Genomic DNA, 25,989 nt, shown 5'->3' with positions numbered 1-25,989 from the left:
ACCCTTCGCACCGCCTGCCGCGCTACGCGAGCCCGGGGATGCAGGCCGGGCCTGGCTTACCTTTCCAGCTGCTTTTTTTTTCTCCTCTCTCGCCTCTCCCCCCTTTCCCTCTGTTGGGCTGACAGATCAGAGTTTCCTCCCCAGCAGAGGGACTGGGAATGGGCTCGGGCTCTGTGCTGAGGAGCTGCTGCCCCCCTGGCTCTGAGAAGATCCTGCTTTTTGTGGGGAGGAAGCTTTGGGGGCTCTTTATTATTTTAAAACTACAAAGTGCTCAGAGGGTAGGTGATTATTAAGGGGAATCCCTGAATATATTCTCCAGCAAAGAAGGCAGGGCTGCTGGGGCTGCTCAAGAAGAGAGCCAGCAGCCTCCTACAGCACCACTACAGGCACTGAGAGGACATAACATCAGAGAGCGGCTCCTCTGCCCTCCAAAACAACAACTTTCCTACCATCTTGGAGGTAGTAAAGAGGGAGAGAGGGAGGGGGAAAAAAAGTACGGAAGGTTTTTATAAAGTGTCAATTTGCGGGAGGGAGCCAAATGGCCAAAACTTTTTTTTTTTTTTTTTATCATTTATGTGGCTCTTTATTTTAAATAAAAATAAAATACAGAGGCATGTGACTGAAGAAATAATTTTCTTTGTAACCTGTTAAGATCAGCTTTTTTTGGGAAAAAAAATTAAAGGAGGTACGGTAAAAAATATATTTTTAGTAACTTTGTTCTTCTTTAAAAATTCAAACTTCGTATTTTTTTTATGCAGTGCATAAAGTTGGTAACTTTTTTTGTTGTTGTGTGATAGATTTAAAATTAATGTGTAATTGTAAAAGTGTAACTTTTTTTGGTAGCTTTTCGGTAGAACAGCTGAGATTGACGTATTGTAGTTTCGCATAACTGTACTATTATGTCTTAAGGCATTGTAAATGAAACTGAACTTACAGGTAGGAAAAAACCTAGCAGGGGTTTACTTTGGGGTTTTTTTTTGGGGGGGGGGGGTGTTGTTTGGGTGTTTCTGTTGGCTTGTGGGTTTGGGGGTTTTTTTATTCCTAGAATAGGCCATATGGAGAAGCTATGGGAGATGTAATGCAAGTGAGTGGAACCTGTGATATATTAGCTGAGAAATTCTGCTACCCTGTTAATAAATGTAGCATTGTCTGTCCTTCAGGATGGAATGTGAAAAAATAAAGCTTATATCAAGAAATTTGATTGAGTTTTGGGTTTAATGCTTTCAAAGCGCTTTGCAGCCTTCTAAAATCAGTTTTGGTTCTTTTTAAGTTACTGTTTTGATTTGAGCGCTTTGTTCCTGGTATTTATGAATAATACTATTCCTGACTTCTTTACAGAGTTGAGAAATGCTCTAAATTTATACTACAATATCTTGTAATATAAAATAGTTGTGATTTTCTTTGTTGCAGATGTTTTTATTAGACTGTAAAGAGTGTAAGAAATGCTGTCAAAACTGTGAGATGCTATGGTGTATCTATAGGTAAAGACATTGATCACTGTATTCAGCAGACCTGTGATAATACTTCTTGCAATAAGATTATGCACAGCGCTGCTCAGAGATGAACTGCAAAGATTATTTGTCCTGAAGGAAAAGGAAATAATCACAAAACAAATAAGATACAGATTAAAAAAAGAAAGTATTTAAATTTTTTCAGGTTGTACAGACTAATTGAACTGCAGTCAGGCTAAGGTGATAGGAATGAAGGTATTGAATTACTACTTGGTATGTTATCAACCTCTCCCCCTCCGCTGTCAAATCTGGAATAGTTGGTTTAGCTCAGTTACTGTAATCTTTAAACAAAAAATACAAACCCTGAATTTAGATACATATCCTTTTCAAAACATTCTCTCTGAGTTTGCCTAGCTGGTATGGTGAGTGAAGTTGGTGTGTTTATAGTGGGGGTTTCATTTAGATAAATGAGTTTTAAATATACTTGAATTCCAAGTCAGCTGGTTTTTGCGTCAAACTGTGTAGAACCATAGAATGGTTTGGATTGGAAGGGATCTTAAAGATCATCTCTTTCCAACCCCCCTGCCATGGGCAGGTATGAGATTGCAAGATCACCCTCAGTAAAATATATATAAATTACACGTTAAGCTTTGGCCAAGACTTTCAACAATTAAACAGATTTCTACAGACACCTCCCCTCAAACATTCTGACTTAACTGTTCAGTAGGCACACAACTAGATGAACAGAACCTGGCCACTTTACTTCCAAGTTTGGAAACTCTTTAAAATAATTCTGTGTTTTCTTCAGAGTTTTTGTTCAACAGGAATTTTTTGAAATTATCTACCTACCCCATTTTAATGTTGTGGAGTGCTGCATTCTGTGGAGTTACTGCATAGGAGGTGTTTTTCTGTATCAGATTATTAATCCATTAAATGCATTATTCTGCTCTGACATTAGAAAACCAAAAAATAATCACATATGTTGCTCCTAGACTGTATTTTAAAAGATTTTGTGTTTTGTACAGAAGTAATGTGATAATTAGGGTACTTCATAATCCTATCAGTCATTATAGTGTGCTTTGGAGTATGAAGTGTAATGATTTTTTTTTGTAAGATATTTAAACAAAAAATACTTTTATATTCTGTATCTAAAATTCCTTACAGGAATGACAGAGATTACAAATATTGGTCATATATGGGAGGATTAAAAACACACCTTTGAAATATTCAAATTATTTTAATCGATTTAGAAATTCAACAAATGCAGTATAAACTAGTATTTCATTTTGTTTTATTCTAATAGAGGACCAAATTCTGAGATCCCAGTTTTGCAATTGCTTGCAGGCCTGATTAATAATTCAGAATTGTTTGAAGAGTCACTCAATACTTGTGTAAAGCTTTTACGAAGTTGGTAGGGTTTTGCTAGAGTACCAAGTTCAAGTTTCCACGCTACGTGATTTCTTGTACACTAAACAACAGGATAGCTTCTTTTAACTGTAGCTCAGCATAACTCAGCAATAATTCAAGTTCTCTCTACTGCAGTATTTTTAGTGTTTTGGGAAAAGAGGCGTACCATGAACAACGAGCTTATACTGAGTCTTTCTGTGGTACTCTTGAGAATATCTGTGCAGCACACTGAGGGGCATCTTAGTATTTCTATTTTTTTTTCATAATGGGATGCAGATGATCCAGCATGTTAAGAGAAATGCCAATGAAAGCACTTGAGAACCTGAACACAGAAACAATATTAAACCCTGTCTCTGGCTTATGTGCTTGACTTTGCAGATGCTGACTTTAATCGGATTACTTGCATGCCTAAATTTAAACATGCATCATAGTAGCATTACACATTTTGGTGACATCCTGAGATTTATTTGATGTGTGTTAATTGCAAAGCCAGAAGCTTAATGCTAAGGGAAAGGAGAAACATTTTGAATCTACTTTGGAATAGAAAATAGAATAGAAAAGCTGAAATGGGATATTTTTTAGTGTCTTAAAAAAAACCCAACTTTTTAAGGAGGACGAAGTAAAGAGAAGGAAATGCCTGTATCTGAGTTACATGGACTATTGTGTAATCATTCAACAGAGAAATTAAAATCTGTACGTTACAGATGGATGAGTTTATTTAACAAAACTTTGTTTATTTACCTGAGGATTAGGAGGATTTGCTTTCCAGCAATTTACTAAAAATTGCAAATATTATTTTACTTGTTTTGCTGGCAATAAAATGTTACACTGTAACACCCTAAAGGAGCATAGTCTGCTGGTTTTAATAATGCAGAATTAAAAGAAGATTTAAAAAAAGCTTTGTTTACCTTTATGGACAAGACTCTTAAATAGGGAGATGCATCATTTTGATAGAGTAGAGCTGTGCTCTGCAGTAACACTGGAGAACGAATTGGGCTCTGAGACCCCTATACAAGGATGGCATGTAATACCAAAGCAAGAAACATCCCCTGTACAACACACAGAATTATGTTCTGGAAATTGTCTGTCTGCCTTGACTTTAAAGTGGTCACATCCCTGGACCAACTGCTCCAGCCAGTAAACATATTGCACGCTTGAGCACAGAGTAGTCAAAGAACATTAATGTTCCCTAAATCACTAGTTTCTGGCCAGTGAGGCATACTTTGCTGGTGTGTCTCACCGGTATTAATAGTGAGACAAAGGGCAGTGACATAACGAATAAGCTTTGTGAGTCTAATAAAAGTAATGGAATAGATGCTTTAGATTATATACCAGTTGCTGGAGGAAGCTGCCATCAAGAAATGAACCTTGACGCTCTCCCAAGGTCATATGCACCCTAAGTATAGACTTCAGGAATTCCTGGAGTGTGACTTAAGACTCTGCATGTGATGAAGAGTCTGGGGTTTTCAGCAAATAGTGTTATAACGTCAGCGTCTTGGTATTATTCCTCGAAAGACACATACATTTTGAGGAACAGTTCCAATGTCTTCAAATGCTTGTGAAAGGGATCAGCAATTTATTTAAAATGCAGATGAATATTGTGAAAGGGAGGAACCAACTCTGTGTGGATGTTCATTAGAGACTTTGATACATAGAGACACATTTGTATAGAAGATCTTGTCGTATTTAAACACTGAAAAGGGTGACAAATAAAAAACAAAATTATAGATATATTCTTCTAAGCAGCATCTTGAGCAGCAGCTTTTATGTGGTATCGGTTTGTTTGGTTGTGGTAATTTCTGGAGTCAAGCTAACCAGTAAAGCCCAGCATAGCAGTATTACTGAAAAATGCTGCTTCTTACTTTTCAACAGTTCTTTAACATGATCATTTTATTGCAGTGGTTGCCTCTAGCACATCTGAATCTATGTATTTGATACCCAGCTGTGGATTTCAGTAGGAGTGTAGTTGCAGAACTGAATAGTTCTAAATATACTAAATAGTTAAATAACCAATTGGGAGCAGACGTATGCTAGCTATTGCACGATAATGTCATTAACTGATAGTGAACTGTACTGAAAATAGTCATTAACTAAGACTTACTAATCTGTTAATCATCAATGTGTATTTTACTCTACATTAAATAAATGGTATTGTCTTCCTAAAGCTCAGCAAAATAGTAAGACTGTTGTGGGAAGGCTGTCCAGAGTATATGAAAGGCATCTGCAGATGAAGACTTCTTTAATTAGAAGACAGTGGAATAAACTGACCCAGCAGAATGCTCTAATACAGTCCCATTTTACTGGAAAACCCACTGTTAATTCAAATATGCCACTATCTGCTCCTGTCTATTGGTATTTCATTAACTGTAATTGCAGCAGTTAAGAAGCTGCACACTTCATCACCAGTCCTTCTTTCTGCTATTAGTTCAGTTACTCATTTACATTCAGGTTAGAGTGGGTCTTGGTCATCACTGCAAATTGGAAAGATGAGAATTCCCACTGTGGACTAAATCAACGATCCCTTAGTCTTCTGAGAGTAGCCAGTATAAGATGCATTCAACGAAGGTGTGGAATATCCTGCGATGGATAATTCAGACATGAAAAGCATGCAGGACAGGGCTTTTTCAAAAATGGTTGGTGTTGAGTTAACATCAAAGCATAAGGCTTAATTAGTGTTTGAGGGTCATGAGATTCCAAGGGATTTTGAAAGTTACTTGTTACACATGAAGCTTTTTGCTTTTAGTATATTTCTTTTTGATGCATGGTCTTATCTCTGATCCATTTCAAACATAGTCACAGGTGTACAGAAGGTGACAAGAAGGAATAAAATTATTTCTTTGAAATACTAGTTAAGTATATTCAAAATACAGTATTAGCACCAGAGGGAGGAGATGTCTCTGTCAAATAGTATGTCTTGCTACACAGAGAGGCCTCTAAATCTCAGCAGGCTTCTCAGCATTAGACACTGTGAACTGATGCTTGCATCTAGTCAGTGGGAAACATTAACAGTGTTTAGTATAGCAGGCTTTGCTATGATGGAGTTTGAATCGCAGGGGTTTGTGTACATTGCTTGCAATCCTGTGCCATTTCTCTGTTATGCTCAGCTGTGGATTGTTGGGGATACCCAGGTACTTTGGGACACAGTGCTGACATCATTCAGTCAGCTATTATGTGTTAGTGTAAAGTGGCTTTTGGATGAAGACGCAACAGAGAGGACTGTAACTTGTATGACCTCCCCTCCCAGTGAAGGATTCAGTGTTTGTTTAACAGAGTTTTCCATGTGACTCTTTAAACTTCAGTGCCAAAGGTACCTGAGCCCATTTTATAATTAATAATAATAATTAAATGATAATACATATTAATATATTAGTAATAGGTTGGGTTTTTTAATGGGAATTTAAAAACTGCTTCTTGAGCAAGGCAGCTTTTTGGGTAACTCTGGGAGAACTTACCCCATAGAACACGTTTTTGTACTCCTGATACAAAGCTTACTTCAGTTATCAGTGACATCGTTAACTTTTAGCTGCTCTCCATAATACCACACTTACTTATTGCTGATTTTTTTCCCAAGATTGTAGTCACAATTAAGTCCTATTCTATCAGTTTGCTTCTTAGCACTTTCTCTGTTCATGTCCTGTCAGTGCCTTCAAAGAGTCAGTCTTTCAGTCCTTCATTAATGGAGGTGACTTCATCTAATTGCATATTCTAAGGACAACACAACAAATCATTATTAAGAGACAGTCTTGTTTTGGGAGAGGATGTTTTGGCTGAGCCATTGTTTGGAGCATTTCGTGGGGACAGGGATGGCGATGAGGTTTTATTACCTTTTCTCTTTGGATTAAGGCTGATGCCAGGCTGCCACTCTACTTTTTCTTTAGGTCTGTGAATCTGAGCTGCTTTTCTATAGGCTTCAACAGTAACACACAACAATGCCCCAACCAAGAAGAGAGCAGACACTGTCTTGCAAGATTTTAACAGCCTCAGAGGAGGCATTGATCCCACATCTTCTACTTCCTGGGGAAATGCTGCAGACACTTCCTTTTCTGCCTTGAGCTGTGCTTCAAAATACATTAAAAGAAATGTCAGTTATAACTTTTTATGAATGGCCTAGTTTTGTTGGCTGTCTTAGAACTTGCTGAGGACATACTTCAGTTTGACTTGACTTCCATTTAGGACCACGTTTTCTGGTTTCTTTTTATCAAAGATTTAGCTCACTAAATCAGCCAGGATTTAAAGTAGTCTCCCTCTGGGACTGTAGGGATGTACCCATGGGATGGTGGTGCTTCCAGAAAGGTGGCTTCTGAACAGGGGTTTTAAACTTTTGTTTTAAAATTGTATCTTTAGACTGAGATGCTTAAATCTGCCTGCAGTATTTTGACAAAGTTTGTTTCTCTTTAATCTGACTGCTGGTGTTAACCTGCCCTAAACTTGCTTGAAAATTTAAATGCATAGCATGGTTTTACCATGAATTAACATACCCTTTTCCTTCTCCCCTCCCCACAGCCTTCTGCAGAAGACAAGGCTACATAAAGGCAACATTAATCTAAACTATGTTTGGGGTTAATTGCTTGTATGTAAGAGCAATGTTTACACAGTGCTTTGTTGAGAGGATACTTAATGACTAAACCTATCCATCTCTCCTGGACATATATGAGTTCTTTGTCGTGCTGTCTGTGCAAGCGTAAGTGTACAGGAAGCAGAGAGATGAAGGTTACTGAACCATAACGGGCGATACAGCCAGAGAGACATTCTGCCAGTTGGCCACCAGGTGGTACTAGGGCTGCATTTGGTGAATTGGATCTCCTTCAGGGTTTTAGCTTTAAAATAAAGTGAGATAAGCCTCCTGCCCACCCCCAACAGTCTGGATAAATGCACGCACCAACACTGCATTGGGAGGTCAGATGCATCAGCAGAACTGACCCTTCAGGCAATGCTAATAAGCCCTTACTTTAACAGTCAAGAATGCCTTGAGCATATTCATCTCGCACCATCCCAGCTCTTTATTGCCACCTTCTCATAATACTCTGCCTTAATCTGAGGTTGCAGCTTCAGAACCAGCAACTAGTACCTCTAACTGTAAACTTTTTAATAAACAGAACTAAGTTGCATGAATAACCCTGTTTCTGTGACTTTTGCTTCAATATCTTGCCTAGCCTATGTCTGCTCTCCTCCTTTGCAGACCCCTACTATCCCTTTATTGGTAGCTGGACAAAAGTCCACATGTACACTGACTGTCCAGCCACCAGAGCAAATAGAAGAGATAAGGAAAGGTCTACACAGTAAACTCGGGTGATAAGGATACTAATTTAGATTTCTCATTACTATCTAGTTTCCAGCAGTCAAATTTGTAGACAGCTTTATTATTACCCAGTTCAGCTGAAAAGGTCTATACTCAGTAACTACGTAGGTAAACGGGTAGAAGCAGGACAGACAGCACCACGTGTACTACTTATCCTTCTTGTCTTTAAAGATAAGGGCTGGAAACTTTCTGAATAGAAATAAGGATCTCCTATACACACTAACTGAAGCGTGCAGAGCTTTCAAAAAAAAAACCCAAAAACCCAAAAAAGTCATACGTGCCAGAGCTCCTGGAGTTAAGGAACACTGTAAGATATAAGGAGAAAAAAAACCCCAAGATTCTCTAACAGTTTTGAACCTTCATAAATTTTGAAATATGGAAGTGATAACTGACTTGTTGCACAGCTGAAATTATTCCTCTGTTTGTACAGCATGGATTTTCAGGAAGAAGCCCAAGGTTTTCATCATAAGTAACCTGGGAACCAAATGTTTTACTGAATATAGGATTCAGCTGCACCCTTTCCTCTTAAACCTACCATCTGTTAGAAGAGCCAACTGCTTTGCTTTTGGCATCTATTCTCACACACATTCTTTTGCTATGTCCCTGCCATAAACCCCTCTTCCTTCTACAGAAGTAGTGTTCCATAGGGACAACATGCGGTTTTTTGCAGTATTTGGTCACATGTGGACATACACACTAGGGGGTCCTGTGAACTGCCACTAAAAATAGATTACAGTATTTCTAAATCTCTTAGTAACATGCATAGTAGTATTTTTGAATAAAGTGAAGAGTTGTCTTTGTACCACCAAGAGAACTGACCCTGCTGGTAACTGGAAGATGGGAGGCTGAGTCGGTGTCCAACATTTAAGACTTAGTCAGCTAGTGTAAGGACACCAGCCTATACCAGGAGTTTTCTTCCTGGGCAAAAGGAAGACAATTTTTTTTAAAGTTACTTATTTGTTACTGAAAAATCTGAAGCACAGAAGAAAAACTGAATTTTATAAAGCTCAGGCTTCTGCAGCAGCACTCTCACGCACTCAGTATTGTTCTACACTGGAAAATGTAGCTTCTCCTCATGCAACTTTTTTTTTAAATAAAGTTGGAAGCGATGGCTTTACGATACTGTTCCCATTTGCATGATTCCTGGAAGGATTGCCCTAAACCTTACTACCCTGGTAGCCTGTTGAAGAGGAAGCTATCCTTCTTCCAGCCTTAAATTAACTAACATAATAGAGGAGTCACTGTTCTGAAGTCATTCTAAAGGTTAAGGAAAAAAAACCAAACAAAACAAAACCCTCAAACGACCAAAAAACCACCACACACAATCCCTTCCCTCACTTTGCTTTAAGATCAGTGCACAGAGAAACTATTCTGAGATCTAGTCTATATTTGAACTGATGTAGCTAAAGGCTTTATCTTTTTGCTGAATTTTTAAAGCAGTTCAGTATGAGGAAGCTGTGTGAAAATTGCTTTTCTTTTTTCATGACATCAAAATAATTTTTATTTCCTCCATGAGTAATTTCTCAACTGAAACAAAATGGAGAAACAAGTATCTTCAGCAGTGGTAGGTCTGAATACTGACGTAAACCAGGTGTGTTTGACACAGAAGAGGCACAGCTTACTCTGAAAGCACATTACAAAAATAGCATGTTCACACCCTGACCAATGCTTACAGGTAAGACATTGGATACTCTGGAAGGTTAAAATCTAGATTTTTGCCATGTAGACTTGTTCCTAGCAAACAAGACTCCCTGAGTCAGAGTTGCTTACTGAGTTCTTTTCATGCAAGAAGTGTGAGCTATATGAATTACATAGGTAATGGCTGTTTGGTATTATAATTTATTTGTACACAATCATCATGTACTCTGCCTCGGGGTACAGTATGTTGAGTGCTGCGTGTTCTCTCTGACACAACAGTCCTATAATATTATGGGACTATTTTAACTGATGAAAATGTGAATGAAGAGAAATAAAATGACCAAGCAGATAGATTTTTGAAAAATAAAAATATCAGTCACAGCAGTTAACTGCAACAAATACTTGGATGGAGGTGGTAGCAGTCTGATTAGTCTCTAGCAGCTGGCTGGCTCTTCTACTGCATGAGCACCTTCAACAACAGCTTTCACACATTTGGCCATTGTCTGGGATGCTCTACTGATTGAATCTAAAAAAGAAATCCAAACACATGTCAGTGTGTTATAACTGTTCATTTTCAAAATGACACAATATAAAAGAGATTTAGAAGACTGCATACAAAGAGGATAAAGGAAAAGCACTTAGTTGAAAATACAGTCCGACAGCCTGTATTTTATGCCCATTCCAGATCCTTTTACTAGAAAAATTTTGTTTCTTCAGAAGACCCAAATCCTCCATATCTTAGAGGAAAGCTTTAAATGCCTCCTAAGAACCTTACTGTAAAGCTAAGTAAAATGTATAGCTGATTTCAGAATGGAAAGGCCATACTATACATACCTGTCATATAAAAGTCTTTTATTGTGAGCTGAGGTGGAACGAGAGGATCAGCAAGAAGCTGTTGCTTCACTAACTGTGGCAGGAAAAGAAGAAAAAAGTCAGCTTTATGATAGGAATTCACATTTGCTTAGTGAATTCTGCATTCAGCACAGGTCAAGGAATGCGTATAGTACTTATTACATATGAAGAAGGCCCATTTCTTCAAAAAGCATCAAGCTATGTAACAGCACTAAATCACACCCAGATGCTTCAGTTTCAATTACCTTTGACAATTCATTTGCCTGGTTGAAGTAGTTAGCTTCCTCCACATCATCATATCGAACCAGATTAGGAGATACTTCTTCTAAACGCTTCCGTATTTGATCAAGATTCTCATAAGGCAAGGTCAAACCAGCCAACTAAGAGATTCACAGAAAGAAATGCCATCAAGTCTAGGGATTTAATTCACAGTGGTTTAGATTACCAAGCCATTAACATACCTAAAATAAAATCAGGAAAAATCTACAGTCCTGAAAACACCGGCAATTACAATGTACAAACTGAAGCAAAGTCACAGTATTCTGTTGGAATTGTGATGCCCACAGTTAAAACTTCCCCATGTTAGAAACTAGGCTGTTCTGTTTGCTATATAAAGGGAAAAAAAAAAAAAGTAGTACTTTTCTCCTTCCATACATGTCACTTGTACTTTCCCTAGCTTACCACCAAAAGATAAAAGTTGATGCAATTATCAGTGCATCTTGTTCCCAGTCATTATTACGCACATATTTGACCTTATCTAATATCAGATCTTGTCCTCACAGTTCATGTTGTTTTCATTTTAAAAAGCAAGAAATTGCATCCATCCCCCAGATTCCTCTAAAACACTTCATGAAGACCTGCAGAATTTGCAGACAAAACTTCACCCATGATGCATTCCAACAGCATACAGCAGCTACAATATTAGTGCTATCCTCAAAAGGGAAACAGTATAACTTAACTCACAGAATTAACAAAAGACTCAATACAAAACTTTACTTCATAAGACTACAGTCATGTATTTCCCTGAGAATGTACCTCTTTTTTGGAAACACTATATAAAAGGAATTTAACCTCTCAGTATACTTTTATTAGAAGCAATTTGTAACAGCAACAGTACCTCAGAGACAGCTCTAATAATTTTCCAGTCTTCCCTTGCCATCCCGGGAGGTGTAACTGCAACTCTTGTCTGCTGGGCCCTACCCTCAGTATTCACATATGTGGCTGCCTTCTCTGTATATGCTGCTCCTGGGAGAATAACATCAGCCATGGGAGCTCCCACATCCCCGTGATGTCCTAAATACATGGAAAGAGGAAACAGCACACAGCCATGGAAGACATAAGTAAGTCAGAATAAAAAGAAATGCTTTAGTTACACAATACAGAATTTCTGTGTTCCTGGCAAAAAGGAGTTTCTGAGGTTGCTTAACCAGTAATATAAAGGCTATTAGGCTGACTGCTCTGGGGAGAACGAATGGACTAGAAGCAGTAGTAAGTGCTACTTCCATCTCTACAGCCACTCAGGTTTGGGGATTCCTGGCACATGGATACTTAATGAATTAAGAAAAGACCATGGTTTGGTATGACAGAACAGCTGGGAACCAGTGCTGTTTTGATGCTAGGTTTGAAGCCATGCTCCCAAAGACCTAACTGGTTTATAGTCCCTTACTACTCATCAACAGTTTCTCATTTTTACCAAAGAAATACATAATCAGTATCTCAAGTTAAGTGTTGCAAGTTCCACTTCTTGGCAGAAAATAAAGGCTAGAATTTATCAAAGGGTCAGATGTGTTTATAAGACTATGCCACTATTTCAGCTCTCTCTCCAAGTATAAGACAGCAACATTTTTTAATTTACATCTACTAATTACCTTGATAGATGATAAAACAATCCTTTGGCAAATCCTGACGTGTTATACAACCCGAATCTGCTCCCAAGAGATACAATACTTTGGGAGGATTCTTCCTAATTGCTTCCACTCCTGGTTTGAAACCCAGATCCAGAGCAGCTACCTGGCTTGCAACCCTGTTGGAACAAACACATTATATGACTTGAAGTTATTTCAGAATTCTCTCTCTCCCATCAGAACAGAACTTAACTTCTTTTTTTAACTAAATATTTGAAAGGGATATAAGAGATCTCTAACATGAACAGGACAAAAAGAAGCAGAAAGGCAGCTGACAATTCCTGACAGAGAATTTAACAGAATACCAGGTTGGTTTTGCATTTTGACACAGTAATGCCATTTGAAGTTTTCACAGTGAATCTCACCTATTTAAGATAGGATAGCAAAATAAAGGCAGACATTCCAGGTCAGGGCCTAGTGGCAGGCAGCTCACTTGTCATCTAGAACATCAAGGTTCACATTTCAGTCATCAGTTGAACTCAACAGGTCTTTAATTTAGGGCACTCGCATAGAAAATGAAAGACCAGCTACCAGACCATCAGCTACTCTGAAGCATCTAAGACTTAAGACCACTATTTTATCACTATTAATTTATTCAAACATAAAAATACTTTTAAAAAAATGAAATAATAATTCTTATTTTTCTGGCAATCTCTTTCTTTTCCTAAGAAAGTTTTGCATAATCCTAAATAATCAGGTGCCAGACTTCCAGTTGTATTTAAAAGAAAAGAGATTCTCTCTGTAGAGTACGTATCTTTCAATGCTACTCATGTTTGTCTGACTAGTCAGACATATAGGTTCCAGGAAGTTAAAGTTGCTTTTTACATTTAAGGCAGAGAGGATGGTACACCAAAAGCATGGAAGTTGGTAATATGAAAGACTGCCAAACCCCATGTAAAAATGGAATCACGGGCTTTAACTCATGAGTGTTTTGATAGTAAAAGTTTCGGTTTCAACAGCAGGATTTTATATTCAAGTTCCCTTCAGAGGACCAAGCCCTGCTCTTGCTATACTAGTTTCATGTCAATGAAGCTGATTTTGGCGGAAGGACTTGGTTGAGTCTCTGAATCAGAGCACCACTACAACTGCTGAAGTAAGTTTTCCTTACAGATTGTCAACTTGACAGACAAGAGTTTTAGAAAGAGTGGGGAAGGACTGTCCCAAGAGAAGCTTGCCTATTAAAAGGAGTAATATCCCAATAAACTGAGAAACTAGTATCACAAGCCCTAAAATTAAAGCTTTGAAGCTTTTTAAGTAATTATTCAGTTAAGAAACTGCACAGTAAAAGTAATATTGTAAGAAACCATATTATTTAAATACTCTTGCCATTTTTTCTTCGTCGAGATAAAAAGCAATCATTTAGCAAGTGACCCTGGTGCATTCTACTGAGCACTGTGCTATGTTACTAAGCTTTCTTGTATTCTATACCTCTGAATTTAAATTCTACATTTAAATGTAACAGATTAATAAAAACTCATTGAAAGCCTGAAAACTTTGCCAGCTCAAGGAACACATTTTTATTAAGTTGCTGCAAGTTTGTACTTCTGGGCTTTATATTCCCTACGGGTTCTAACCTGATAAGCTCTTTGCGTGTAAACCAAGAAATCTGCACACAGAGATTGTGGTAACTTCTTAAGGCCCAGCGTAAACAAAAGCCCAAAAGGCTTTAAAGCAAACCTGTGGAGGATGTTCATGACTTTCCAATCAGGATCAACACCGCTCTTAGTCCTGGCATTCTGTGCAATGGTGGAAACTGCAGCATGGATAGCTGCTCCGTCACCACGCTGCAGTGCTGCGCTGCCTACCACCACCATTGGCTTTTTGGCCTCGCTAAGGACCTGTGCAAGCAAAGAATCAAGAAATTCATTCCATGGCTCTGAAGACAATTCTCAGTGCAGATAAAGTAATAAATCTCATAATTGCTACGTGTCTTTCATGCAAAGCTATGGTTCTGAAATGGTCATTATTTCATTTAGAGATAAAGCCAAGAGAAACTGCTGTAAGCAGTACTCTACCATGTCAATACAGGGCTATACTCTTGATAACCAGACATTTAAGTAGGAACAGCAGCAGCTGAAACAGCCTGTTTTATATCAAGAAATATTCCAGGAGTTTCCTGCACTGCAAAGTTTTACACACCTGAACGTAATAAATAGTTCACACATACTTGGTACACACTAATCACTACCTCATCTCTGCATCTGATTAAAAGCAAATAGCCCCATATACAACATGGTACTTCTCTTCAAATTTATCTCTGTGGGGAATCCAAGTTGTTATTCAATAAATCTGAAATTTATCAGACACGCTCTTTTTTAAGTTGTGTGTACCTTGTAGAATGCATGTTTTCCAGAAGCAATGTCCTGGAGTATCTGTGGGGACTCTCCTAGATGATCATATGTGTAGGTCAGATTCACAGGAGAGCCAACAAGGGCCACCTGCAAGTCATTGTGAAGCCAGCTGGAAACACAGCAAACATTTTATAAACATTTCATAAAAATCAAAGAAACACAGAGTTTTACTAAACCAAACCCACTAATTATGATTGTAGCAATAACCTGAAATAGGATGCAAATTCTTTCTACGGAATTTAAACGGCATTCATTGGTTTGGTAACATGCAGTTTAGCATTATTCTGACTTTTAAAAAAACTTAAGGTTTTTTTTAGAAGGCCTATTTCTCTATGTACATTCTGGACCCAGTGCAGCAATACAATTTACATGAGAAGTTCATAACTCAATTCCCTCCTATCCTCAAACTTTTGCCAATTCAGTGGAAGGTTGTACAAAATGAGGTGCTACAATCTTAAACCATCTTGTCCAGTGTTAGGCAAAAACGAACTAAACCCCACATCTACAGCTACTATTAAGTGTATTTAGCTTGACTTAACTCTTAGTTAATTCAGAACTGAGGTTAAAGCCATCTGTATGAGGAAAGGATTCCGAATCTGACAGTGCTCGCAGTTTTAGGAATCCACTTATTTCTTAGATGAACAGAGAAATTCAGCTGGTCAGAAATTTCTCCTTTTTTGCAGCTCCTCATAGCACAGACTTACAAAAAAGTGTATGAATTGTTCATAAATTCAATTGCATTTTTTCTTCTCAAAATTTTAAGGTCACTATTGTTTAAAATTAGGTATTTTGGAAGATCCCAGCATTAGGAAGGACAGGGCTTTTATAAACCTCATTGTCTCCTGCTGACATATCTTGTTAAAGTTGAATTAGCTATGTTCAGAAGTCTGGGAAAGCCACATTACTTGTCAAAGACAGCATTAAACTTGAATAATTGCTTCTAAAATCAGCAAGTCTGATTTGTTACAACAATACAAAAACCAACAAACTGATGCTGAAAAATTATTCTTTAAGGAATATGCTTTAACAAATTTCTCTAAGAAAATCTGAAGTGTCTGCATAATGTAACAAAGGAATAAATGTCTGAGTATATGGACTTAGGTGACATGTCAAAGTAAGAGTTTACAAATCATAGCTATAAACTACAGGGAGAAGGGACCCTCTTTTTCTACACATACATCACCATTCCATTTACTAAAAGGTGAACTAAATCCAGTGAGTCCATCTGGATGAATGCTCTCAATTTACTGCCTGCGGCTCCACCTGAGCAAATCCAGATGGATTTGCATGCTTACACACCACCAAGGAATACAAACCTCTTTCGAATTCTAGCATTAAAAAGTGGTGCCTCAAAGCGTGGATTGGTGCCAACCAGAAGCAGGACATCTGCCTCCTCCACTCCAGCAATCTTGGTATTAAGCAGGTAGTTGGAGCGTAAATCTGTGCTATAACAAGAAGATGTAAGAAAGAAAAAGGATGAGAATTCAATAAAGTGAAGGAATGAATATGCAGTAAAAATTCTAGATGCACAAAATATTTCTTCATTTTGGAAGTTAAAGGGAAAGAAGAGATTTCTCAATCCAAATTACTAACCCAAATAAAACGTAAGAGCTGCTCTCTTTCATGAGTATCAAGATGGCAAAACATTAAAGGAATTTCAATGTGCGTATTTCCCACATACTGAGAGCCTTCACAAACTTTATCTGCTATTACACAGTTTTCAAGATCATAACTGTAGTACATTTTTCACAACACAAATAGAAATAAATTATCCAACTTACAAAAGAGCATAACTGGCTTTCAGTAGCCTACTGTTAAACTGCAGCAGCCTCACCACACAGTAGTGTGCAACCTTTGCAGTAATAGAGACTGTATCAACTAACAATCCATAAATACTGTCTATAAATGAATACTGTAAATTAAAACAAAACCTGCTAATGCATCAGCAGTTACTATTCTTAGTCATTTCCGAATCTTTCTTACCATGAGATCAGTTGCAGACTGGAAAGTTTATTGACACACTAATTACAGCCAAACTTTGCCTGGACTCTTACCCAGCTCCGGCAGTAGGGAAGACCTCTTCAGTACAGAGCGTATCACAATTTACTCTATTCAGTAAGTCTTTCAGAGCTATTAGTGCTTCTGCATCCACCAGTCCTCCTACAATTGCTGCTACTTCGTTACCTTTTACAGCCTGAAGCTGGAGAGAGAAAATACAAATGTAAGCAAAAGAAACCATTGAAATAAATTCCCATTTGGCCCAATGTTTGTTACACTAGGATGTGCCAAATCCAGCAGTGCAGCCGCTGGCCTGGAGCGATACAAACTGATCAGCAGTGACTGACTTCTCCAGGATGGCAACTCCAGCTCCTTCAGAGTTCATGATAAGCAATGAACAGCTCTCTGTATTCTGTGCAGGTCTCTCCCACTTGAGTTATTACTCAGATGTGGCCAATTCTCATTTGGTATGGTGAGGTAAGGAAGATCCCTGAGTGCTTTTATTTTAATGAATATAAACTGCAGACAGAATACAAACTTCCATAACACAAGCTCGGGTAGTAAACTCAACTCAAAGGTATTATCTAAGAAGCAATAGCTTTTATAACAAGCCCTGCTACTGTACCATGGGCAAAAACATCCTTGAGGAAAGTTCAATTACAGTTATTCAATTCTACTTTGTCCCACATAAAATTTTTAATCAAAATCCAGAGCAGTCATGCAGCACTTCATTTGAAAGCAGTATCAATCACCACACGGAGAAAGCACTGAGGCAAGCACAATTCAGATATAAGTAATATAGAATTAATGGCTTTGATAGCAAAAGTGGTGATAGCACAGTTCAAATAAATTTAAAGAAGTCTTCAGATAGATCAGAGTAATTCGGGACTAAGTTGCTTCTTCCTAGCATTCTGAGGGAACAGTTTAGTTTCTTATTTAAATAAAAGTATTTTCTCTCCCAATGCCCCAAATAAAATCATGATAACACAAAGTTTTTCAGAGGGTCCAATCCATTAAACAGGAAATAATATTCAAAAGAAAAAATGAAGTGGAAATACAATGGATTAGAAGTCAAATGCTCCCTTTTCTAGATAACTTTTCATGTTAATCATTGTAATATGCTCAGCTTTAGAAATTAATTTTACACTACATATATTGAAAATTGTTCTTACCACACCAGCAACACGAGTTAATACATCCTCCCATGAGGCATAAACAAAGAGTCCTTTCTCATTTTTGATCATTGGCTGAGTAAGTCTCTGACGCTTCAGACCATCATAAGCAAACCTAAGTGAACACCATTAACATTATTAAAGAGCAAAGGTAATTGTCATACTAAGGATTTCCTATGACTGAGTTTTTTTAACAGCTTGTAATGATGAGGAAAGAGAAACACAGGAAATATTTCCCCTGAAAGTTTAACTTTTCCTTCTCAAAACTAAGTAAAAAATATGTGACACAAATTAAAAAATTACTGTAAAAACCCAAAATGCTTCAAAAATAAAAACATTAGAAAACTTGGTAACTTCAGTTATAGCATTAAAAGCATGCTTTACCCGTTATTCTTCACTAGAGCTTTACAATACTAACATTGAAATCCAGAAGTCAGTGATATTATCACATTTCTGGTTCTGCAAAGTGTGCCTTTAACGCGTGCATAAATGTGGGTACAGACTGCACGTGGGTACAGACACCTCCCACACACCTTGTTTTGTCAGATATCCATTCCTCATTGATATCTTCATGCAGCCTTGGCAAGATCCTCATTACTTCTCCAGTTCTTGTGCTCACTATGATGTTGCTTCCAATTGCATCGAGAACATCAATTGACTCTACCTTCCTGTTCAGAAGAACAAATAAAAACCATTTGCAGTTTTCTAAATACAAGCAGCAACAGTGTCCTGGTTTTGGCTGGGATAAAATTAGTTTTCTACCTAGCAGCTGCTACACTGCTGTGTTTTGAATTTAGGATGAGAATAATGTTGATAACACATTGACGTTTCAGTTGTTGCTAAGTAGTGTTTACACTAAGTCAAAGAATTTCCAGCTTCTCACACCACCCACCAGTGAGTAGGCTGGGGGGCACAAGGACCTGGAAGAGACACAGCCAGGACAGCTGATCCCAATTAGCCAAAGGGATATTCTGTAACATACGACACCATGCAGAATATACAGGGGGGAAGCTGGCTGGGGGCCACTGCTCAGGAACTTGCTGGGCATCAGTCAGCGCATGGTGAGCAACTGCACCATGCATCACTTGGTTTGTGTATTCTAATTATTTTAACATTATCGTTTTCCCCTCCTTTTCTGTCCTATTAATTCTCTTTATCTCAACCCACAAGTCCCACACACCTTGTTTTGTCAGATATCCATTCCTCATTGATATCTTCATGCAGCCTTGGCAAGATCCTCATTACTTCTCCAGTTCTTGTGCTCACTATGATGTTGCTTCCAATTGCATCGAGAACATCAATTGACTCTACCTTCCTGTTCAGAAGAACAAATAAAAACCATTTGCAGTTTTCTAAATACAAGCAGCAACAGTGTCCTGGTTTTGGCTGGGATAAAATTAGTTTTCTACCTAGCAGCTGCTACACTGCTGTGTTTTGAATTTAGGATGAGAATAATGTTGATAACACATTGACGTTTCAGTTGTTGCTAAGTAGTGTTTACACTAAGTCAAAGAATTTCCAGCTTCTCACACCACCCACCAGTGAGTAGGCTGGGGGGCACAAGGACCTGGAAGAGACACAGCCAGGACAGCTGATCCCAATTAGCCAAAGGGATATTCTGTAACATACGACACCATGCAGAATATACAGGGGGGAAGCTGGCTGGGGGCCACTGCTCAGGAACTTGCTGGGCATCAGTCAGCGCATGGTGAGCAACTGCACCATGCATCACTTGGTTTGTGTATTCTAATTATTTTAACATTATCGTTTTCCCCTCCTTTTCTGTCCTATTAATTCTCTTTATCTCAACCCACAAGTTTTACCTTTTTCCCCTCAGTTCTCTCCCCCGTCCCACTAGTGAGACAGGGGGAGTGAGCAAGCAGCTGTGTGCTCTTTAGCTGCCTGCTGGCTTAAACCGCAACAGTCCTTTCTGATACCCATCACGGAGCACAAGAGTTGAGGTAACAACAGATTTGACCAGACTATGTTAAAACAAGTTTGTTAAAAACATTCATTATACTTAATAGTTGCTACTCACCATGTTGGTTTATTTGTTTTCAGAGTTGTTGTGAGTGTTCTCAGACTTGCATTATGTCACACCTTACTTGCTGTGTATCTTCCCTAGCTTATGATACGACAAAATTGCTGCTCATGAGACTAATCTGGTATTTGTATGCAGCACTGTCATCATCTCCATACTTTGGGAGCCATCTATTGGAAACTATTAATAATTACAACTTTCACCTTTTCTCCTCAGAGAGCTCATCTATGGGGGAGAAACCTTCTTCCACTTTTCCTCCAGGAAAATTGTAATAGGTCTCAAGAATTTCCAATATTCTTAGGATGTTCAAAACCAGCACGTTTTTGTTGCTGTCTCCTGAATGTTTCAGGTCATGGTTATACTTAAGAATACCACCCTGAGATCTGCCCTGAGGCCGGACAGTTATGAGTGACAAGGTACGTGGGATAGTATGAGCAAGTGCCTATGACAGCAGCTGTTTCCACATAAGAGTGAATTATTTGTAGCCCAATGGGCCCATGACACCTGTGCCCATCAAGGAAGAGATTCAACATATAGATGGACTCATGATCAAGGGGTGCACTTTACCACTGGACACTATTGCCCAGGTTATCCATGAATGTGAAACATATGCTGCAAACAACTGGTTAAAGCCTCTCCAGTATGGAGGGTGATGGCTGCAATATAAACATGGGGGTCCTGGCAGACCGATTATATCACAGTCCACAAACCCACCAAGGTAAGCACCATTTTCCTACAATGGTGGAAACAAAAGTGCTGTAGTTTTAGCTTTAGATACACATATAGGAGGTTAGTTTCACATGATAGTTTAAATAACATCCTCAACAATTACTGAGTTAATAAATTTGAATTTCCCTTTATACACTTTTTACTGAGCAATCACCACAACCTGCAAGTCCAAAACATTTTAGGGCAAAAAATAATGGAGTAACAGTCTACAAACTGTAACATCCTTCCTTTTCTTGAACAAGACGTGAGTAAATAACAGACTCTGTGTTAGATTCAGTCTATGGAAAAGTCTACAACAAAAATCAGAGATAACCCTTCGTATCATAGATGGATGCATTCTAAGATAAAAGTGTAGAAGAGGAACAGAGAATGCTGCATCTTCAGTATGATTTAACATACCTTGTCTCCCATGGGCGTGCAGTAAAGGCATATGGCTTGGAAGTAAGAGCACCAACTGGACAGATGTCAATAATATTCCCTGATAACTCAGACATGAACATTTTTTCAACATAAGTACCAACTTGCATATCATTTCCTCTTCCAGTTGTTCCCAAGTCATCTACCCCTGCAACCTCACTAGCAAACCTGGTAGGTGCAAAGAGAATGAAAAACAATCTGGAATATGCAACAGCAACATAGCACATTTTTCAACCCTTATCTCATTTTCTTAAGATAAAAACATTAGCCTTAGTTCATACAGCTGAAAAGAAAACAATTGTTTAGATGCATTAGTCAGGGCTGTTACATGCAGGACTACACATCTGCAGAATTTCAATGGGACTACACAAACTTGGTGGGGTTAAATAAAAAACCAGATCAGTTCAGTGCTCATTGCGTTTCACAGTCTGAGTCCAAGACTAGTCCTAACTAACAAGGTCTTTCTAGAAATAGGAAGGTTAATTGTATTCTTTTCCCTCTGGCTCAAGTCAGCCAGTACGGAATTTCAGTACTACAGAACACCATAAATACAGCTACCAGAGGCTGCCAAGAACAACTAAGTCTTCCAGAAGAAGTCACTGAATGTTTTAAAATCCATTCTGGCACTAATACGCCAGGACCAGGTCTGCCCTGTAGTATTCCGATTTCACTTTCATGTTTTGGCCATCTCTCTCTATTTCTTGTATGCAGCTGTCTGGTAGTTCTGGGACACCAGGTATCAGCCCCTACCAGAAAGAAAATCCTTACATACAGTCAGAAAAATAGTTTTAATAAATTGACTGCCCCTCGTGGTGCTTCTTTCACAAATAACAGATACAAATCAGCCTGCTCAGTACTCTCTCCACTGAAAAATAAAGGACATTACCTGATACATCGAGTGCACTGTATACACCGAGTCATGATTGTTTTGACTAATGGGCCAATGTTCTTGTCCTCCACAGCACGTTTGCCCTCTCTAAATCTACTCCTATCACTGCCAAACATCATCGATTGATCCTAGAACAGACAACAGAGAACAGATATATCCAGGCTGCTGGAAAGCATAATTGCACCTAAGACAAGAGTATTAGGCTACAAAATTTAATTATATGTTGTACCTGTAGATCACATTCCCCACCCTGATCACAGATAGGACAGTCCAATGGGTGATTTGCCAGCAGGAACTCCATTACACCCTCTCTGTTGGGTTCAGGAACTGAAGTTAGTGTCAAGTTTACATCATTTAGCAGATAGTGCACTAATCAGCTGTAGGAGGCTAAAAGAAAGGTACCTTGCTTTCCTGGACTTCTCAGAGTTTGTCAGTATGTTCCAGCCCTTCATAACTGGCATGGCACAAGCAGCAACTGGCTGCAATCAACACAAAAAGAAGGCATGAACACAAAAATTTCTTCTCAACATGCGCACAAACCTCAACCTCTCCCTCCCCAAAAATTCTTACACAGGCATCTGTTATTAATTTAACATGTTACAGAAATAAAAAGATATATGCAAGGAAAAGAAGAAAAGAAGAAAATCTAACCACTCAAGTCACTACAACCCACATTTATTAATAATCTGCTCTTAGTTAGGACTTACTTATTTCTAAAGTTGAAAATTTTATATTTTCAGGTCCCAATTCAAGTAGTTACAGAAAGAAGAAAGTTAGTTGTAATAGATATAAATCAAATCAAAGATATTCAGCAGAGATCTGGAAAACCTCTAGAACTGAAGTTCAGAGTATGCATCATTCACAAGACATTTATTTGGACAAAGCCTATACAGAGAGTCTTGGAATAAAATTCTTCACAAGATTACTGCAATTTTAACAAGTCTCCTGCTCAGAAAACAAATCCCTTCTGCTTTTTGGTCACATCATGACATTGATCATTGTGATTTCCATCTGTAGCGGTAACCCAACATTTCTAGAGACAGAAAGGTCGAACTACGGAGTTCAAGTTGAGGTGAGCTAAAGAGTTTTACATGTGAATACAAATGTGTAATCCAAGACTGAACTCCAAAAGAATGCCTCACCTATCTGCATAGATTTCTTACTGTTGCTGAAGACAGCATTCAATCCAGAAGTCTATTATTTTACAACAGACATCAATGGTACATACTGCATTAAAATATAAACTAGTAAGTAACTGCAATCTCTACTTAGCTAGCACAAACCTGCAGACACTAATCGTACAGCTGAATTCATACAGTATCTGAAATTTATGATTTGTGTAGTATCAGCTGAAAATGTGCAGTTGAAGCCTGACTTACAAACATAAAAATACATCTGACTGAAAGCACACAGCTATGAAATGCTCATGTCCAGGAGCAAGATAATCCAGAAGAATCTAAAAACTGACTTTGATCCACAGGCAATCACGGCAGTCCAGTGGGGAGAAGGAAAAAAGCTGCTTCAAGCAGCTGAATGACAACAGTTTGTGTGCTAATGAGAGTACAAACAATTATTTACAAGACTTAACTAGGCCCTAAGCACAGCAGGAAATTGCAGTTCCAGTGAAACATACACAATACCTTTGGAGCTTTCTCAATTTCCACAAGACACATCCTACAGTTTCCAGCAACAGAGAGACGATCATGGTAACAAAACCGAGGTATCTGAATTCCAGCCTTTTCACAGGCCTGTAACAAATAAAAAACAAAAGAAAGCCAAATTCCAGTTAGACCTTTCAGTTCCACCTCATAAAACATTATTCAGTTTTTCAAAGAATAACAGTGTTAGTGCTCAGGAATATAGTGCTTGACCTTCCACTTTACTAGACCAGAAATAAAAGATTGTGATCAAGCACAAACATGTCAGGTTATCAATTACAGATATATTTTTTCCAAAATTTGTAACCGATTGAGGAAATGAGGCCTGACCTCTCTTTCATTCTTTCCTCCAAGAATAGAGAGAATTCTCTCTAATAGAGAGCACTCTAGCAATACAAGTAAGCTTTTAAAGAACACATGCACTCTTTAAAGAAAAGTGCATAAAATGAAAATCTGAAAAACATGAAGGCAACAAGAATGAGTTCTGATAATTCAGCAACACGGACACTCTCTACAAAGGTACTCGAGCACAGTCACTCTTCAACTTCAGTAGAACCCCAAACTCAAAGAAACATTCTTCCATGACATGACTGAAGATGAGAGATGAGGAGAGAGACAACAGATTTCCAGAGAGCAGCTGAAGACATCCTTTCCTGTGTAAAATCCCCACAGCTGAAGAGGTCTATGCTATAGCACTAGCTATGCCTGCCAGAAGAAATACCACTGAATTCAATAAAAGAAGACCTAACAAGATTTAATTTTTCTCATTATTTCTAAAAAAAAAAACACTAAAACAAGCCAACAACCAACCCCCCCCCCCCAAAAAAAAAAAAAAACCAAACAAAACACATGTAAGCAAAGCTAAAAAATGAATCAGCATTTAAGAAAATTTTACGCTAGACTCCTGCTGAGGGCATTCTAATGCCTTAACAAATTAGTAACTCATGCACAAAGCATGATATATTCTGTACACTGGGTACATTAATGTTCTAACTCAGTATACGTCCCCACTTAATGGCTTCTTAAAGAGAAGTTAGACCGGAAAAACATCAATTTGAAATTTTGGCCTGAAAAGCCGCAGTGCTGAGTACGGGCTGGGAGATACAGGTTTCACTTCTTCCCACACCAAGAATAAAAGCAGCGAAGAATCAACATTCTGAACCATAAGAACTAATAACCAAAAGGAGACAAGTGTTCAATTACCTGAGAAACTAAGTTAAAAAGACACAAAATTAACAGGTTCTGAAAGACTCTCAGGTCACACAGGGTTCAAAGCTAGAATCTCAACCAGAATTTATCAAAGTCTGTTACTGCATTGCATAGATTTTTGCAGCTGCGATTCATGCTACATGCACCTTCTTTCATGCAATTATGTCTGATGCATCTCTTTCAAACACTGAACTCCCCAAAGGATTTCTGCATGGAATGACATCATACTCGGTGAAAACACCACTGAACGACTGAAAGGAACAATGTTAAAGGGTTTTTGTTTGGGTTTTTGCTTTTTTTCCTACATAGAATAAAACATGCTGCCAAGAAGTGAGATGGGGCAGTCCAAGCACAATTCAACATGTCACTCCCCACACCTGAAGTACTGTGGTCCCAGGGTTCACCAATACAGGATGCCCATCCACAAACACCTCTATTTGGTTGCTGGCTGCTGTTGCAGTTGTACGCCCTGAGAGAAATGGAAAAAGAAAACAAAAATCTTCAGTTACTGCTAGATACAAACCACCAGACCCCATCCTCCTTATCTTATACAATACTGATGGAATTCCAGTTCTAGAAACAGCACAACACAGAGTTCCAGAGTTGCAAGTGAAGTATGCATATATGCCATTCAAGAAGTCAATTACACGTTAATTTCAGCACCATACACACACACATAAACTAGAGGCACTTACCACATACTTTGGAGGACTGAGTGACACCAGCTAAGGTCCTGTGGACAGCAAGCAGTCGAAGCATGGTGCTTTGGTAAGAGAGAAAACAGCATTACGTTTTTATCAGTTTAAACGTTTGCTGACAGGTGTTACACACACAGAGCAAAACCTTCTGGATCAGTTGCCAAAAAGCAAGTATGCGCCTATATAAGAGAATAAGAAGTTACTTTCTTGAACTGCAAGATATGGTTCTCTTTTTATACTTCGTACACATACGTACATCATCTCACGTTAAAACCG

General features: G+C 38.4%; 1 protein-coding gene across 2 annotated transcripts; it reads right to left on the bottom strand.

Annotated features, from left to right (window-relative positions):
- Window positions 1–9,966: 9,966 nt before the first annotated feature.
- NDUFS1 (NADH dehydrogenase (ubiquinone) Fe-S protein 1, 75kDa (NADH-coenzyme Q reductase)) lies at window positions 9,967–25,774 on the bottom strand. 2 transcript variants are annotated; one of them, XM_010019367.1, is made up of 18 exons: window positions 25,711–25,774; window positions 25,393–25,484; window positions 23,789–23,896; window positions 22,551–22,627; window positions 22,378–22,459; window positions 22,146–22,276; window positions 21,242–21,427; window positions 19,253–19,387; window positions 18,073–18,187; window positions 16,957–17,102; window positions 16,219–16,347; window positions 14,882–15,011; window positions 14,229–14,389; window positions 12,516–12,670; window positions 11,765–11,940; window positions 10,893–11,027; window positions 10,630–10,702; window positions 9,967–10,321 (listed from the first exon to the last, which is right to left on the bottom strand). In XM_010019367.1, exons 1-18 carry the CDS (start codon window positions 25,772–25,774, stop codon window positions 10,230–10,232), a joined length of 2,187 nt encoding a protein of 728 aa, XP_010017669.1. In that variant the 3' UTR covers window positions 9,967–10,229. The 2 variants fall into 2 exon arrangements, with proteins under 2 accessions (XP_010017669.1, XP_010017670.1); XM_010019368.1 differs by lacking the exon at window positions 23,789–23,896 and having other exon boundaries at window positions 9,977–10,321.
- Window positions 25,775–25,989: the final 215 nt, after the last annotated feature.

Source organism: Nestor notabilis, unplaced genomic scaffold (genome assembly GCF_000696875.1).
Source record: "Nestor notabilis isolate BGI_N333 unplaced genomic scaffold, ASM69687v1 scaffold3948, whole genome shotgun sequence".
Taxonomy (NCBI): domain Eukaryota; kingdom Metazoa; phylum Chordata; class Aves; order Psittaciformes; family Psittacidae; genus Nestor; species Nestor notabilis.
The sequence above is the reverse complement of the archived record's forward strand: the minus strand, read 5'-3'. Positions and strand labels throughout refer to the sequence as shown.

What these genes read in the sequence shown, in the direction of transcription:
- NDUFS1 (XM_010019367.1), bottom strand. Translation starts at nt 25,774, where the DNA reads ATGCTTCGACTGCTTGCTGTCCACAGGACCTTAGCTGGTGTCACTCAG. An exon ending in GAGAAGTCCAGGAAAGCAAG is followed by an intron (nt 22,460 to 22,550) that starts GTACCTTTCTTT and finishes TGAACCCAACAG; the next exon opens with AGAGGGTGTAATGGAGTTCC. An exon ending in AAAAGACTTTTATATGACAG is followed by an intron (nt 10,322 to 10,629) that starts GTATGTATAGTA and finishes TTTCTTTTTTAG; the next exon opens with ATTCAATCAGTAGAGCATCC.